The 16,638-nt window shown below is 41.6% G+C and overlaps 1 protein-coding gene across 2 annotated transcripts; it reads left to right on the forward strand.

The window, feature by feature from the left end:
* The first annotated feature begins 238 nt into the window (after positions 1-238).
* On the forward strand, positions 239-16,611 carry IFNAR1 (interferon alpha and beta receptor subunit 1). 2 transcript variants are annotated; one of them, XM_053386614.1, is made up of 11 exons: positions 239-434; positions 5,779-5,902; positions 6,583-6,776; positions 8,150-8,304; positions 9,868-10,006; positions 10,369-10,486; positions 11,134-11,333; positions 11,874-12,034; positions 12,605-12,749; positions 13,497-13,648; positions 15,952-16,611. In XM_053386614.1, the coding sequence occupies exons 1-11, from the start codon at positions 371-373 to the stop codon at positions 16,180-16,182; spliced, it is 1,683 nt and encodes a 560-aa protein (XP_053242589.1). In that variant the 5' UTR covers positions 239-370; the 3' UTR covers positions 16,183-16,611. The 2 variants fall into 2 exon arrangements, with proteins under 2 accessions (XP_053242589.1, XP_053242590.1); XM_053386615.1 differs by lacking the exon at positions 239-434 and adding an exon at positions 5,092-5,582.
* The last annotated feature ends 27 nt before the right edge of the window (positions 16,612-16,638 follow it).

Raw genomic sequence — 16,638 nt, forward strand, 5'->3', positions numbered from 1 at the left:
GGGCTAATTGAAGAATTGAACTTCATTTAAATTCGAGCCGCGCTCCCTTTCTGCGAAGGGAATCCCCCTCTCATACGAAACGCGCCTTTGCTGCGTCCAAGGCAGTTAAACCTAATGAAATCCCCGCCCTTCTCCCCCACCTGCACCCTTCCAAAAGCCCCCAAACCAGCTTCCATCTGCTCTGCAAGGTTTTATCTCTACGAGCTCGAAGAGTCTTGCGCATGCTCCGCGCGGAAGCGACGCTGCCGGGGGCGAGCCTCCTTGTTGTTGACAGTGTCGCGATCACGTGGCAGGGGCCGGCTTTGGGGCAAGCGGCGGCGGCGGAAACGTCACTCGGCATTTGGGACTTCTCGCTCGCCCCGGACTCGCCATGAAGGCGGCGCGCGCTCTGCTTGTAGCCGTAGCAACGCTGGGAGCGGCGCCTTTCTGCACAGGTGCGTTTGCAGGGCCTTGCTCTGTCTGGGCGCCGCCGCCGAGCCCGCCTTTTCTCGGGACTGAGGACGGGAGGGCGGGACGCCTGTGTGTGTGTGTGTCTCTTTCTCCCTCTCTCCTCTCAGCAAGAGGAACTGGGGGTGGGCGCGGGCGTTCACCTGGGCTTCCCGTTGCTCGTGGGCGACCCTCCTCCTCATCTCTGGGGCGGGCGAGGGTCGGCAGCGAAGCAGAGGGCTTTCGCTTTGGTGCAGCCTCGCGTTGCCGGATAGGAAGACGCGCTTCCAGGAAAGGCGGCGCGAGTTCTCTCCGCTCCGAGCGCTGGCACGCGCTGATAATGCAGGGCTTCCAGGAATCGGGCTCGCTTTCCGCTTCGCTTGCGCTCGTAGATTTGCCTGCGGTGGCTTTTGGGGGAAGGGCTGTGGCCCGGTGGAAGAATGCAGAAGGTCCGTCCGTCCCCCTCAACTCCGCTCCCGGAATCTCCAGGCAGGGCCGGGAGAAAACGCTGCCCGAAACCTCGGAGAGCTGACCTGCGTGCTGGTCAGTGTAGCAGACAAGACCAGATGAACCAATGGCAGCTGCTTGGTGGGATCATACTGGGGGCACGGGTTAAGTAGCATGGCTGGGTAAGTTAAGAGGTGTGTTTCATGGAGTAGCTTGCAAAAACGCACAATACAGTGGTACCTCAGGATACATACGCTTCAGGTTACAGACTCCGCTAACCCAGAAATAGTGCTTCAGGTTAAGAACTTTGCTTCAGGATGAGAACAGAAATCGTGCTCCAGCGGCGCGGCGGCAACAGGAGGCCCCATTAGCTAAAGTGGAGTTTCAGGTTAAGAACAGTTTCAGATTAAGAACGGACCTCCGGAACGAATTAAGTACTTAACCCAAGGTACCACTGTAATAGCAAAATAAAATAGGCGCTGAAAATATGGATAGCTATGGGCATACCCTGCTGTATGTTAAACCGCTGTTTCCCTTTGCTGTCGTTATCAGGGTTTTGACCTTTACCACAAGCGCAGGGTGTGAAGGCTTGTAAGCAGTGTTTTTTTTCTTTTTAAAAATGTTTATGGGTACTCTCGTTTTCCTACTCATATTGAAATACTGCCCCTCAATGAGGCCAAACTGAGATTCACAAAATGTTTAGGGGTATGTGTACCCCTGCACCCCCCCAAAAAAGCGCTGCTTGTAAGTAGTAACATGCATGAAGGAAACAGCACTCTATATTTAGTCCTAGAACTTTATCCTCGTGTGTGTTTTTGTGAATAGATATTGCACCCTGTTATGATGAGTACATAAGAAAAACCTTGCTGGATCAGACCCAAGGCCTATTTAGCACAGCATCTTACTTACCACTGTGGCCAACTTGATGTCTATGGGATGCTTACAGGCAGAACACCTCCCTCATTGGTGTTCTCCTGTGACTAGTGTGCTGCCTCTGATCTTGGAAGCTGTATGGACCCATAATGTAAAACATGCAGAACTTTGAATCCTGCTTTTTAAAATGTGTGTAATATTTTATTCGGTAGATACTTGTGTATCTATACTACAGCACTTGTGTACCTGCCCCTCCCTAAATATCTGTGATACTACCTCTCCCCTTCAGTGCTCTTCTCAAAACCCACACAACCTTTGCTATATTCACTTAATCCTAATTCCAAAGCAGCCCAAATTTTAAGTGTGTTGGAACTTCATTTGACTGCATTAATCTTCTCTACCCTCAACCCTCCTGGTGTTGTTTTCCCTTATTGTCTGGTTTAAATTGAAAGCTCCTTGGAACAGGGAGATGCCTGTTTTTCCTTACAACACTTTGTAAGGTGCCATGTATGCTGATGGCACTATATAATGACCAGAAAACATGTTGGGACATGACTGAGCTTTCTTTGACCAAGGAGCCCTCTGCATGTCTTGGACTACAACTCCCACTGTCCCTAACCATTAACCATGTTGGCTGGAGTGGATGGCAATTGTAGCCCAAAACATCTAGTTGGCGAAGGCCATTCTATGCATTGGCATGGCCAACTGTAGAATTGTACAATAATGTCTTTATCTGTGGTATCCTGTAAGGGAAGCCTGACAATTAGGAGCAATACAGCTTTTAAACAGTACTTTGGGTTGCTACCTTAAATATAGTAAAAGAATGTCAGTCTGTTTCTTATAACCATCACTGAAGGGCTCTTCGTGTCAGTGATATGCAGCAAACAATTTTCCAGTGCTTTATTTTTGCACCCCCCCCCCTTGTATAAACTCTTTAGTAACAATGAATGGATGCCAATTGAAAATGTAATAAGGAGACTTGGCAGTTTCAATACTTTGGGCATTGTTTACTAATTGCAAGTTAAATAAAAATGCTAGATTAGATTACTCTAATTTTCCAGTGCAAATTATCCTATTAAGATGGCCCTAATTGGAATTAGGACGCGGAATTTGGAAAGGGACGCGGGTGGCGCTGTGGGTAAAAGCCTCAGCGCCTAGGGATTGCCGATCGAAAGGTCGGCGGTTCGAATCCCCGCGGCGGGGTGCGTTCCCGTTGCTTGGTTCCAGCGCCTGCCAACCTAGCAGTTCAAAAGCACCCCCAGGTACAAGTAGATAAATAGGGACCGCTTACTGGCGGGAAGGTAAACGGCGTTTCCGTGTGCTGCGCTGGCTCGCCAGATGCAGCTTTGTCACGCTGGCCACGTGACCCGGAAGTGTCTCCGGACAGCGCTGGCCCCTGGCCTCTTAAGTGAGATGGGCGCACAACCCCAGAGTCTGTCAAGACTGGCCCCTACGGGCAGGGGTACCTTTACCTTTAATTGGAATTGGAAATGTTTCCAGGAAGTTCACATTACAGCTGTAGGTGTTCAGTTTGACTGTATGAAGAAGCAAATGGATGCCAAAGGGGTAAACCACAGATACTGTGTGTTCCAGCCAAAGGATTCAACCAATGCATGATCAGTATTTGTCTGAGGGAGGCTGCAGAGTGTTCCCAGAAGGAACAATGATTGCCCTGCCTGTTCCTGCTTGTGTCTTAGCACATTTAGACGGGAGGGCTAAAGAGGATTCAGTTTCAATAAATTGGAGAGGGTACAGATGTATTTCAGGGTATGGTGTGGATGTAGTAGTAAATTGCAGAGATGATTTGCAGTAGCTGCTGGCCGGAAGTAGGAAACAGTTTTAGAATGTTATGGGGAAAGGATTGGAATATAACAATAGAAAAGCATTCTGTCTGTGGGATAAATTCCTGTATAGATCAACCTCAACCATGTTCAGAGAAACATCCTTCCAAATGGTTCAAAAATTGTATTTAACATTTTTGAGACTGCCATGTATATCTAAAACCTCCTTATCAATCTGTCGGAGACCATGTGGCAAAGTGGAGTTGTTCACCCATATGTGGGAAGACTGGGAGATCTCGGAGATAAATGGAACACCATTACAAAAGACACCAGAACTTGCTTTTTGAAATGTGTTCCCTGGAAAAAATCAAGATGTTGTGAGAAACTGGTTAGGTTTTTATTAGTGGCAGCAAGAACTCAGATTGCTAAATACTGGAAAGATTTACAAGGACTTCCCTTATTGAAGTGGCACAAAAAAGTCTGGGGAAATACCTCTTATGAAAAAGCTGACACAGCAGTTATGGATCACAAGAGGTCACAGGAAGAAAAGTTCTTTTTCAATGTATTGATTTAACTTTATAACAGCAGAATCACACAGCTATTAAAGGTGCAGAAGCCCTGTCTCCTTTTGCATCTAGGTATTCTTTTTCCAGCAAGAGTTGTAAAACTAGATGGCATTGGTCCCCTTTTAGGCCTATTCTTTGAATTTTTTCTTTTAAATACATGGATATTGGGTGTGTTTTTTAAAAAAAATATGTGGACTTCATAAATAAGTGAAGTCCAATGTTTCATTAGATCCTTTGTGTATTTCCCCTTTAATGGGGAATAATGGGGAAATATTAATGGGGAAGCTAATTCACTCAAAGTCTTATTTTCTTCTCTGGAATTAGGGGTGAGCAATAAGGTGGTCAAGTTTGCTGATGATATCCAATGATTTAGGATGGTTAAAACAAAAAGGTGTATAGCAAAGCGCTCCAAAAAGATCTCTCCAGCCTGGATGAATGGGAATTAGAATGACAAATGCAGTTCAGTGCAAATAAGTAAAAAGTGATGTATATTAGGACAAAAAAAAATCCAGCTTCACAGATATACTGATGAGACCTGGCCAGTGACTGACCAGGAAATGGATGTTGTAGGTTGTGGTGGATAATGTGATAGAAATGCTGACTCAATGTACAGCTGCTGTGAAAAAGGTGAGCTTCATGTTAGAGATCATTAGGAAAGAGTCAGAAAACAAATACTGTAAATAACATATTTTCTTCATACAAATCTCTTGGAATAAGGTATGCCAGAATTGTGGAATTTTGTGTGCTCTGTGGACAAATCTGTATTTTTTTGCTCTATAAGACTCACTTTTTCCCTCCTAAAAAGTAAGGGGAAATGTGTGTGCATCTTATGGAGTGTATGCAGGCTGCGCAGCTATCCCAGAAGCCAGAACAGCAAGAGGGATCGCTGCTTTCGCCGCACAGCAATCCCTCTTGTTGTTCTGGCTTCTGAGATTCAGAATATTTTTTTTCTTGTTTTCCTCCTCCAAAAACTAGGTGCATCTTATGATCTGGTGCGTCTTATAGAGCGAAAAATACGGTAATTATCTGGTCCTAGCTGTGCAGGCCAAAGTGAACAGATGGGTGGGACCTCCCACCTGCAAATCACTTGATGTCACAATGACGGCAGATGATTGGGTGCTTTGAAGTCTAGTAGTTGGGACCTCAAAGCACCACAAAGGGCCTGCAGATATCCTGCATAATGCTTTAAAGTGCCTGAGGCTTTAGTAGAGCTAAAGTCTACTTTCTGTAGGCATCAGCTACAAGACCTAGTTTCCCAAACTATACATGTAATAATAATAGGCTTCAAATTGCACAAAACTGCTGAAAAAGCAAGTGCACATTTGCATGGGTGTGCTTTAAACTGTTCTGATGACTTTGCTGGAGCAAACATTAAAAACTGACTACTTCCTCAGAAGACATGAATAGAAAGTACCTTGTCTAGAAAACATAAGAATCAGAAATGTTGTCAATATTATGCCACCTCAACACAGGGTTACTCTGAAAGAAGGTAAGGGAATCTCCATATTTCACTTCCTTTTCTGCAGATGTTTATGATCTGCTTACTTGCATTTCATGTCTGTTTCCTGTTGCTCTCTTAATAAGTCCTTCAGTAAAGTGCAGAAGGTGGTTAATGGCACACTGCATGCAGTTGTGTCTATTATAGCCTTGACATAATTCTTTTCATTTTTCAAAAATATCCATAGGGTTGACATGTTTGGAACCACCTCAGAACATTACAGTTTTCATTGTTGATACGAACATCACTCTGAAATGGCTCTGGAATAATTCATGTGGCCTCAATGGTACCTTTTCAGTTCAGTACCAAAGGTAAGTTCTCAGTTGTACTGTGACTCACATCAACGACTTGTAACAGAGACTTTTGAAATGTTGCTGGAGCTTTTCTTCAGTATGTGAGTTCCGTCCTAGTCCGTGAGTTGCTGTATCTGCCAAAGAAATGTTTACAAGACACCAGATAGACAGAACAGCCAGTTGTGCCTGTTGGAGGGGTAAAACTGCAAATGCTATGATGTAGCATATATTTTGGACCTATCCCAAAATTAGAAAATTCTAGAAAGACATAGCAATGGAAATTGAAGCAATAACTGGCTTTACTTTACCCACAGATCCTCTAATTTTGCTATTTGGATATGTTAAAGAAATTGTACTAATAGAAGACATGGGATTAATGCAACATCTCTTAACTACTGCCAAAATTATTATTTGTTAAAATTGGCAGGGGCGGGGGACGGACACTATGAGAATACCATCCCTGAACGAGTGGACAACTAAAATCAGGGGCATATATGTATGGCTCGGCCTATGTATATGTTGAGAACTACACAGCAAAAAGACTGATACTGATGAATTGGAAAAATAAAAATGCGGCTCCCTTCTTTTTGCATTCCAGGTGCTGTGGATCAAAATTGAAATGAATTTTACACAAAGATACTGTAAGGAATGCTTACTGATCCATAATGTCTGATGACTGCTTTGCTTTGTTCTTTCAGTGAATCAGACAGTGAAGAGAGCAATGCTGAAAGCTGGTCACTTATTCCCGAGTGTCAGGCTGTAAGAATCACAGAATGTGACCTTTCATCAGCTATAACAGACTATTTTCAGCTTTATAATGTGAGCGTAAGAGCAGACACAGGAGAAGAGCACTCTTCCTGGGCTTATTTAGTATTTTCTCCTTATACAGAAGGTATGAATGTGTGCCTAGTTTATTCAAGTTATGCTTTATGCAGTTGTTAAATATGGGACAGGTAACCAGTTGCAAATGCCTAGTTGTTTTATTATCTGACTTCCAGATACCAAACTGTTCCTCTCTGAGGCTTACTCCCTAGTAAGTGTGTTTAGGATCACAGCCTCCATCCACTGAAGGTGGCAAACAGTGGCTGTTCAGAATTATGGGTTGTTTTTTAAAGTGAAGGAATATCTTCTCATAGAGGAGAGTGTCACACAATTGAGTTCTGTTTTAAAGTCCAGGGTGGGGTGGGGGAACTCATTGCTGCCCAAAAGGTTGAGAAACACTGGTGTGAAATGTTATTTTTCACTGTGAACGATAATGAGTAAATTCCAACTTCACAGTATTGGTTGCTTCATAGTTCATTGAATAGAGTATTAGTTTCAAATTTCAGCTGTGGTGTTAGCATTCCAAGCAGTGCTGGGTGGCTTCGACTAGCCCCAGAGTGGTGCTAGGTCAAGTGTATTGTGGGAAATGCCCCAGAGTGGTGCTAGGTCAAGTGTATTGTGGGAAATTAAAAAGCTAGGTGCAGCCACCACCTGACGCTGCTCAGTCTTGGGGCCCTGACAGCCGCCCAAGAATGCTAGACGCTGGTGCTAATCCTGCTTCCACTCTCCTTTCCTGTCTGTTGTGGTGGAGGGGTGGGATTAGAATCACGCCAGCTGCAGGAGGTAGGAGGGAAGGTGAGCAAGGAGTTTATTGTTTCTTTGCCTCCATAGGGCCAAACTAGAGGTGACATATGCTATGTAATATGCACTCATGTAATTGTTGGGTGAGCTGGAGTGCATCCGTGGCACACAGGGAGGGTACTTACTCTTTGACCCTGCTATGGTCCCTGTTAGAATGAGACACAGCTACCTCACACCTGCTGTTCACAATGGAATAAAAATTCTCATTGTGTATAACCTGCAAGGAGGGGCCCAGTTTCAACTGGGACTGGCAGGGGCAAAAGTTAAAGCCCCTCTCTCTTCCTGCTACTGTCACGGTCTAGTTTTTCTATTCCCCCTGCACTAGCTATTTATTTTTTAGGTAAAACAGCTATGCAAGAGTGAACTTTGTGGCAAACATCACTTAGGGAAGTTTTTAATATTTAATGCAGTGTTGTTTTTAACACTCGATTGGGAGCCACCCAGAGTGGCTGGGGAAACTCAGCCAGATGGGGGCAGGGTATAAATAATAAATTATTATTATTACTATTATGACTATTATTATTGTGGTTGGGAGCAGAGTCACCATAATCAGAATGTATGCTGCTTCATCAAAAGCACTATGAATATGAATAGTACAAAGTTTTAAGTGTACTTAAGTTATGTTGTTATCTTGGTCTGCAGCCCAAGTCGGTCCCCCAAGAGTTCAGTTAGAATCAATATATGGAGGAGATGTGAAAATCATCATTTTCAGTCCTGAAGCAAACCAGCAAAGAAAAATGTGGGACATGTCTCTAAGCTACAAGCTAACTATCTGGAAAAACTCATCCTATCCTCAGGTGCTAAATTTCTCCACACTTTGCTTTGTTTGCAGAAATATTCCTTCACATTTAAATCATGTGTTACATGTATTCACTTCCAGAGCAAAAAATGCTAAATATCTAAAACTGCACTCCTATGACCATTTATTTAGAAATCCCATGGAACTCCATAGTGCTTTCGCTAGCCTGCAAAATCACATGGTAGTGGTTCAGTTTGTGTTGAGAGCTCTTTGCCAGTATCTTAGCTTACTTGTGTAACCTGAATGCATGAGATGCTTAGTTGCTTGCTTTCAGCTTTAGAGGTGCCAGGAAGTAGTCTACAGGCTCAAATCCAAACATGTGAACAGCTCCCCAACAGGATCTAGATCTGTTTACATCTGGCAAGGAATTAAACGTTATATCAAAATGCATGAACAGAATTCCATAGTATAAATAACACTAGAAATAATAAATGCAGCATTTTATGTGCATATCCTATTGCATGTTATGTTTAAACCAATGTTATTATTACTCTTTATTAAATTTATATACCACAGGGCAGTTTACAGTATAAAAACACACAACATAATAACAAATGAAACAATAACACCCCCCAACACACACTCACTTTAAAAGGCTATACTGTAGATTGTTTAATTAGCCAAAGGCCTGGGGAAAATGTTTTTTTTTTCTTCTGGTGCCTAAAGATATGTAATGAAGGCGCCAGGCAAGCCTCCCTGAGGAGAGCATTCCACAGACCGGGAGCCACTGCAGGGTATTGCCACCCTCCAGACCTGATCACAGGGTTTGTGTCAGTTCATATGGAGAGAAGTGGTCCTCAAGGTATTGTGATCCTGAACTGTTTAAGGCTTTATAGGTCAAAACCAGAACTTCAAATTGGACCAAGAAGCTAATTGACAGTCTGCAGTTGGGCAGTCTGCAGTTGTTGTATGCTCAGACCATTTGGCCCTGATGAGCCTTTGTTGTACAGATTATCTTCCTGATAGTAAGATTTTTAAAATACAATATAGTGATGGATTTCATTGCAGAAACAGAAAAACTGAAAAAGAAGCTCTGTCTTACGCACAATGGTGCCATTTTTATGTTGTGGATAAAATTTGACCTAAGCAGATACTCACTTTGCTGAGTATAGTAAAACAGAGGTGGCAGACCAACATGTTTTAAGCTGGATCTCTTTGCATCCTAAGTCCTTTAACTGGCATTGAATGATTGAGCATGTTTTTAAAATGTTCAAATAATAATAATATTATAATAATTTATTCCCCGCCCTTCTGGCTGGGTTTCCCCAGCCACTCTGGGCGGCTTCCAACAAAATATTAAGATACCATAGTCTGTTACACATTAAAAGCTTCCCTAAACAGAGCTGCCTTCAGATACATAATAAAATACAATCTGTTCATTCAAGCTATAGATGTCATACTGTATATCTGTCTTTCTGAAATAATGATACCAATATTAGTATTGTTGACCCAATAAAAGATTACTTTATCTTAGCTTTTTTTCTGGATTCACATAAAAATAACTGCCCATGGAAGTAATCAACAATCGTAATATGTTACATGCAACTGTCTGTTTCTGCAGGAAAAAATCCAGGATATTTTTCCAGGACAAAGCATTCAAGACCTTGAGCCAGAGACTGCTTACTGCATGAAGGTTAAAGTACATATGGTTGATCACAATGCTTTCAATAGTCCAGACACCTGTATACAGACACCAAAAGGTAATTATTTTCTATTGTTCTAGTGTGCTGGGCGGGGGGGGGTGGGGAATAAATCTCCTTGAAGTGGGTATTCTGTGGCTAGAATCAAGCAGGGTGCTTCTTGTTTTTTGTTTGTAAAGAACATGCTTTTTGTTTGTAAAGAACATGTCTTGCATAATATTAGTGGCATTTATTTGTATAATATGGTATATGTATATGCCCTGGGCATGGTTTGGTGAGCAACTCCTGAGTTTCAGAAGCTTCGTGACCTTTTGGTCCTGGCCTCTTTATAGGATTGGAGTTCCAAACTATTGACGTGTAACATTGTTCATGAACCTAACTGGATGGATTGTTTGTAATTTTTTCTTTCCTCCTTTTTATAGCTTGGGCTGGTCTGCCTCGTCCTGAAAAGCTCCAGGTTCACGCACTGAATACAAACTTCATTTTGCATTGGGATAATATGTACGATGGAAATGTGAGCTTCATTGTACAGTTTCTCAAGTAAGAATCCTTGCCATGCCTGTCTTCAGTCTTAGCTTTTTACATTCCATCTAATTTAGGATTAAAAAGCAAGCCTGATAGGTAACTTAAGGAAGTTGTGAAGCTTTGAGCAGGAGGACTTGAGAAAATGAGCAATTTGATTGGACCAGTTTGCAAACCATTATCTGATGTGTGAGGAGCTTAATTCTGCTTGGATGGTATCTCCCCCCATCCCCAAGGGCCAATTTTCACAGGTATGTGGGCCAACCTACCTGCCAAGCACATGATGTCAGTATGATACTAGAGGATAGGCAGGTGGGCTCCACCACAGGCGACCAATGGGCCAAAAAGGTTCACCGCTATGGGCTATTTTTCTGAGGGGTTATCCTTCCATTGCATGGGCTGGAACACTGCAAACCAAAGGATTCAAGCAGGTCATTGATTGGGTGAAGTATGTGGTGGTTACTTGCTGTCCCTTCTATGAAAAGACGACATATTAAATTGTCAATTGTGTCAGATCAATTTGACTGCCAAGTCTGATTAACCCTGCAATCCCATGCAGCTCACATGAGGCTCAGTGGAGCTAACATTCAAGTAAACATCAACAGTTAGGAACTGTCTGCTGATACAGGTATTGTACTTATTTAATCAACCTGTTGTTCTTATAGTGGTTTTGAAGCACAGACATCTCATGATATCTCAAAAAACTGGCGTAGTGTATCTGGATGTGAAAACGTTACAACCAAATACTGTGATTTATCACGTTCCGTCAACTTCATTGGAATTTACTATCTCCAAGTACAGGCTGTGAATAGCCATAGTAAATCACCTTGGTCTAAAATGCTAAAATTTGAGCCTATAGAAGACAGTAAGTGTCACCTTCTTCTGATATGCATTATCATTTATAGTTGCTGCTTTTTGTGTATGTATTTGTTAATTTTTGCAATCTTGTACAGCAGCCTATACATCATCACATTGTTACATTTTCTTCTTGTATGGTTAGAAAAAATTAAGACCTTCACAACTTATAGCTCATAACAGTTTGAAAGTTCAGCAAGCTCTACTGCTGTGCAACCTCTTGTGTACCACAATGGCACCAGGGCCATTGAAATGAACTGGAGTTACCTATCACTAGTTCCTGGTGGCTGCTTGCTAAAACTCCCAGATGTCCTCAAAAATATGTGTTTAGATTTAGAACTTGCCCCCAGAACCAATAGCAACAACAACAGTGTGTATATATGTTGCAACTTAACATACCACAGTATCACAATTTCCATCAGTTAATTCATTTTACATTCTACTGAAGCAGAGATTTTGCCTTGTGCTTGAGCTTTAGCGACAGCATTATATTGCAACATGTTTTGTTGAATTCAAATGTTTTAACACATTGTATAACATTGTTTTTAAGCTAAACTGGGCCCACCAGGTGTCAAGATTAATGCCAGTGAAAATTCACTTAACATTTTCATTACTGCTCCGGGAGAATCTGAAAAAAATCCGATGAGTAAACACTATAAGAAGTTGATTTACCAAGGTTGGTACTGGGCAGACTCTTCACCACAAGACAAGGTAATGCATTAAAAAAATAAATAGATAAAAGCATGTATTTAAAAATTGACTCATAATGTAGCCCTCCTGTTCTTTCTCTAGGCCATCTATAACCCCTTCAGGTTTATGCTGAATATGGTTTCTCTGGCTAGCTAATTCAATGTCAAATGTGCCTGTATGTAGTGAAGTGCTCCAGCATCATACAAAATACTAGACACACACTGTCCCAAATGCACTGAGGGGTGCCCATCTGACACAGATAGCCAATCTCTGGCTAATCCTACAGGTGTTTGAGGTTGAAAGAATGCATAGCTCAGCAACATACAACAACCAGGCCTGCTGCAACTGGTTGGAGTAGTCATAGGCACTAAGGTTCTAAGGATCAGTGCCCCACCGGCACCTGTCAGTTGTTGCCAAGTCCTGGCTGTATGTTTTCTTGACCCTCAGTACAGCATACCTGGAATTTGCAGAGCCTATATAGTACAGCCATTACAACTTGCACCCAAAGTTAGAATGTCAGTCTTCAAGCTTTGTTTTCAATAAGTGCTTGCTCTGGTTTACATTGTTATGTATTTTGTTGTTGTTATACAGAAGAAACTGGAAAATAAATCTTCACAATTTATAATCCCAGACTTGAGCTCTTCTACTTTATACTGCCTAAAAGTACAAGCGTTTGCTCCAGCATATAATAAAAGTAGCGAGTTTAGCAGTGAAACATGCACTAAAACTGCCAAAGGTATGAAATACTTATTTTTAGTGTTTGGTTTTTTAAAAAATGATACATTGCTTTGTATTTTTAAAAAAAATCTAAAGTGATGTGTTTTTCTGAAATCCTATGTTGTACAACAAAACAACAATTCCGTATAAAACCATAAAACAGGAGTATGTATACAATCCAATCTCTTGGTTGTATATGCAGACAACATCACCAATTTTTAACATTTGGTTTAGAATATATTAACCTTGGCTCATATTTGATTATTAGTGGTATTATTACCACTAGTGGTAAGATTTATACCCTGCCCTTATTACATTATCAATACAGATTATGTATATAACTTTATATGAAGAACAGAACACAAATTTGTAAGCTTAGTTCAAGTAACTGAACAGAAGTTAATTGTAAACTAAGATTGGCACATTGGGATAATTATGAAAAATACCCCAAAACCATGCACTTTTTATTTAACATGGAATGTTTACAAAGAAAGGTTGACAAAGAAAGGTATCTTATATGTAAATTTGACAATTATTAGCGTGCACTTTTACTGGAACCGATTTAATTTTTGAGGTTTTGTATAGGGAAGAGTGAGCAAGTGCACTATATCTCCATCTCTCCCCCCTTCACAAAATCTTTTCTCGCCACAACAACTTTCCAAGTGCCATAAGTTTAAGTTACTGGCTTTAAAAATAAGCTTAAGAAAGTGGTTATTGCAGAAGTTTTTTCAATATATAACTCATTTTAATTCCTTTTTCTTTGCAGGAAAATCTTTATATCCAATCATTTTTAAAGTCTTTGGAATTACTCTTGGTGTTATTGTTTCAGTAGTGGTTTTAGTTGGTGTTATATATTATATACGCAAGCAGATCAAATATGCATTCTTTCCATCATGCCACCCTCCACTGATCATAGAGGTATGTATATATGGCTTTTATTACTTTGCTATTTGCAGTAGTAAAATTATAGGACAAGTATTCTAGAAATCACATCATGGGTGCTTATTATGTATGCAGTGCTTACAATAAGCATACATTTGCCATTTACACAGAGAGAAAGAGAATGTGTGCGCAAACTGAGATATTCCCAGTGTTCTTAACAGATAGGTCGTTGCAGGCTCAAAAATGGCATGCCTGCACCTGGAGTTCCTCTTCATGGAAGGATCTCTGGACTGGGGTGTATATATTGCATTACCCTTGAATATATTGTGTAGTGAATCTGCCTGACATATTACTTGGGACATCCTATAGATCTAATAGTGGGTATAGAAATGGCATTTTTCTTACATCTTGCTGTGTATAACATCCAATAGCAGCTGGCGTGGCTGTGCTGTTTTCTCATCTTCCGAATGTGAAAGTTGACTTGCCCTTACTGAGACAGAGAGGAGCAAGGCAGCAGGAATGTGGTGCAGGCACAGTGCAGACACAGCAGCAGAAGCAGCAGATTGGTTCCACTGCAGCACCAGCACAGGGATCCTGCTGCCTTGCTCTTCTCCCTCTATTGACTACAGTGGGTCTACTCTATGAATAACATCGGAGATCACACAATGCATTCAATAATGTATTTACAGCATGAGTTCAGAACTTCCGGCCCATGGGTGTTTTCATTATTTGAATGTACATGTCGACCTTCCTTCTAAAGTAGCCTGGAGCCATAAACACACAATGATAAAACACTCCAGACAGATCGTATGGGGAAACTTTTCACATAGTTGTCTCTGAAAAACTTGCTTCTCATCTAAAGTTCTGAGTAGTGATGCCGAGCCTGAGGACTTTGCTGTTATGTAGTGGACCTCTTTCTTGTATAGGAATAAACATCAAATAGACCCATTATTCTTGACAAATAGGATTTTTGGGGGGAAATACTTGAGACATTTTGTTAATGCACTTGTCCATCCTGTATAACACCCCCTAGTCTGGATTTAGACTCCTTACATTATTTTAGTTTTTCCTCTTGTTTAATGTATAATAACAATAGTTAATAATAAATAATAATAATTGGCCTAATAACTGGCATAGGTGCCAGTTTTGCCTGCAAGGTCACCCCCCCCCCAGGGGCAGGTGGAAATGTGGCTGTCAGTGCATAATCATAGAATCTTAGAGTTAGAAGGGATCCAAGGGTCATCTAGTCCAACCCCCTGCAATGCAGGAATCTCAGCTAAAGCATCCGTGACAGATGGCCATCCAACCTCTGCTTAAAACCCTGCAAGGAAGGAGAGTCCACCACCTCCTGAGGGAGCCTTAAAGGGTACTTCCAGTTGCACATCAGGGATTGAAAGTAAACCTCTCTTGCCAATCAGCAGATAGGCACTGATCTCAAGCTCCTTGGGAACAGATACACCAATCTTTGAAAAGGCTTGCAAAAGAGCCTTGCTCAGCGCAACAGCCTATTACCTGCTGTCACTGTGACTTTGGGTGATGGACAGGTGGGCACCCTGGCTGTTTGTACATCAGAAGGCTTTTCCAAGGAATCAGCACTTGAGTAATAATGCACCTGGCTGTTGCCAATTTAGTCAATGGGCTACAAGCTGAAACCAGATTCATCCTTCACCACATAGCAGTCAGCATGTACAGTCTTGCATTGCAGCCTGAGCGCAACTCTTTCCTGTACTAATTCCTTTTGCCTCCAATGTGTCTCTTTACCACTACTTCTCTCTTGAAAGAAGCAGCTGCTTCTTGAAAGAAGCAGCTGTTACCAGAAACAGAAGCTGCACAGTTAACTTCCCCATCTCCCACTAGGACATCTAGGAGAGCTTAACTTGTATACTGATGTTACAAAATTCTGTGTATCACTTTTCTGCATCTAACTGATTGTCCCCATCCCTACTTGTGTCATATCAGTGACTGGAGGGGTACGGGGAGGTGCCAAATATTGTGACATCAGGGCACAAGTTAGGAGCCATTATGGATGGGGAAGCAGAAGCTAAATATGTGGGTACAAACTTTGGTGTGGGCAGCCATGCATTAGACATAATGTGTACCGTGGTTCTAAATCGCTTGTTCCTGATCTCAGACTGTATTCTAGTGACTGGTGTTGCCTGTTTAATGCTTCAGAGCAGGGGTTTTATTATCTTTTTCAGTGTTTCATATGCCAACCATACCCCCATCCTTAATAAATATTAATAGTACATTATTCTAACCAAACACAATAGCTTTTTATAGCACCCTGTATGTAGACATCAGTAATTCTCATTACTTTCTGTGTACTTTCCCACCTGCAGAACATTGAAGGAAAAGATTTGCGCAGTTCCTACTTGCTAACTTCAGAAGAGCCAACAGAAAATTGTGTTGTCATAGCTGACAGTAGCATTCTAAATGAAGTTGATCTGACCGACTTTAAAGACCAGAAAGAGTTGGAAGAGATCAGCCAAGACTCAGGAAACTATTCCAATGATGATGGTATCTCTAGGACTAAAGACTCCCATTTAATCCAAGAACAGAAAGCAGAATAACTCTGTAAAATAATGAGTAGAAGCCATTATTATGGGTAGATGAGGGGGGTGCATAAATAACAACTTGCAATTTATGCATCTTGCTGTTAGCTTCCATATAAGAAAGACTTTGTGCCAAGACATGACCTGACAACTGGTTCTTGCACCATAGATTTTGAGTGTTATGTATTGCTATTGGCACAAAGGCTCAGGTATGGAGAACACTTGATTTCACTACCGAAATGTTTACTTCATTTTGATGGGAAGCTGGTGCTTAAATGGAAGTTTACAAACATGTAATATATGTTTATGTGTGAGTGTGTATGTTAAATACCAAAAACATCCTAAGACAATCCTAAAGCTAGACTTTACCACTGTGGATGCTGTGTTGGTTGATAAAGCATAAATAACTGTGAGGATTACTGAACAGCTATAGGTTACAGCGGAGTAACACATTTCGAAATGTACTGACAGGAT

Source organism: Podarcis raffonei, chromosome 4, assembly GCF_027172205.1.
Source record: "Podarcis raffonei isolate rPodRaf1 chromosome 4, rPodRaf1.pri, whole genome shotgun sequence".
NCBI classification, from domain to species: Eukaryota; Metazoa; Chordata; class Lepidosauria; order Squamata; family Lacertidae; genus Podarcis; species Podarcis raffonei.

Excerpts from the sequence above, each read along its gene's own strand:
- IFNAR1 (XM_053386614.1), top strand. The coding sequence starts at position 371 with ATGAAGGCGGCGCGCGCTCTGCTTGTAGCCGTAGCAACGCTGGGAGCG. Across the intron at positions 6,777-8,149 it reads ATTTTCTCCTTATACAGAAG|CCCAAGTCGGTCCCCCAAGA; the intron begins GTATGAATGTGT and ends CTTGGTCTGCAG. Across the intron at positions 12,035-12,604 it reads ACTCTTCACCACAAGACAAG|AAGAAACTGGAAAATAAATC; the intron begins GTAATGCATTAA and ends GTTGTTATACAG.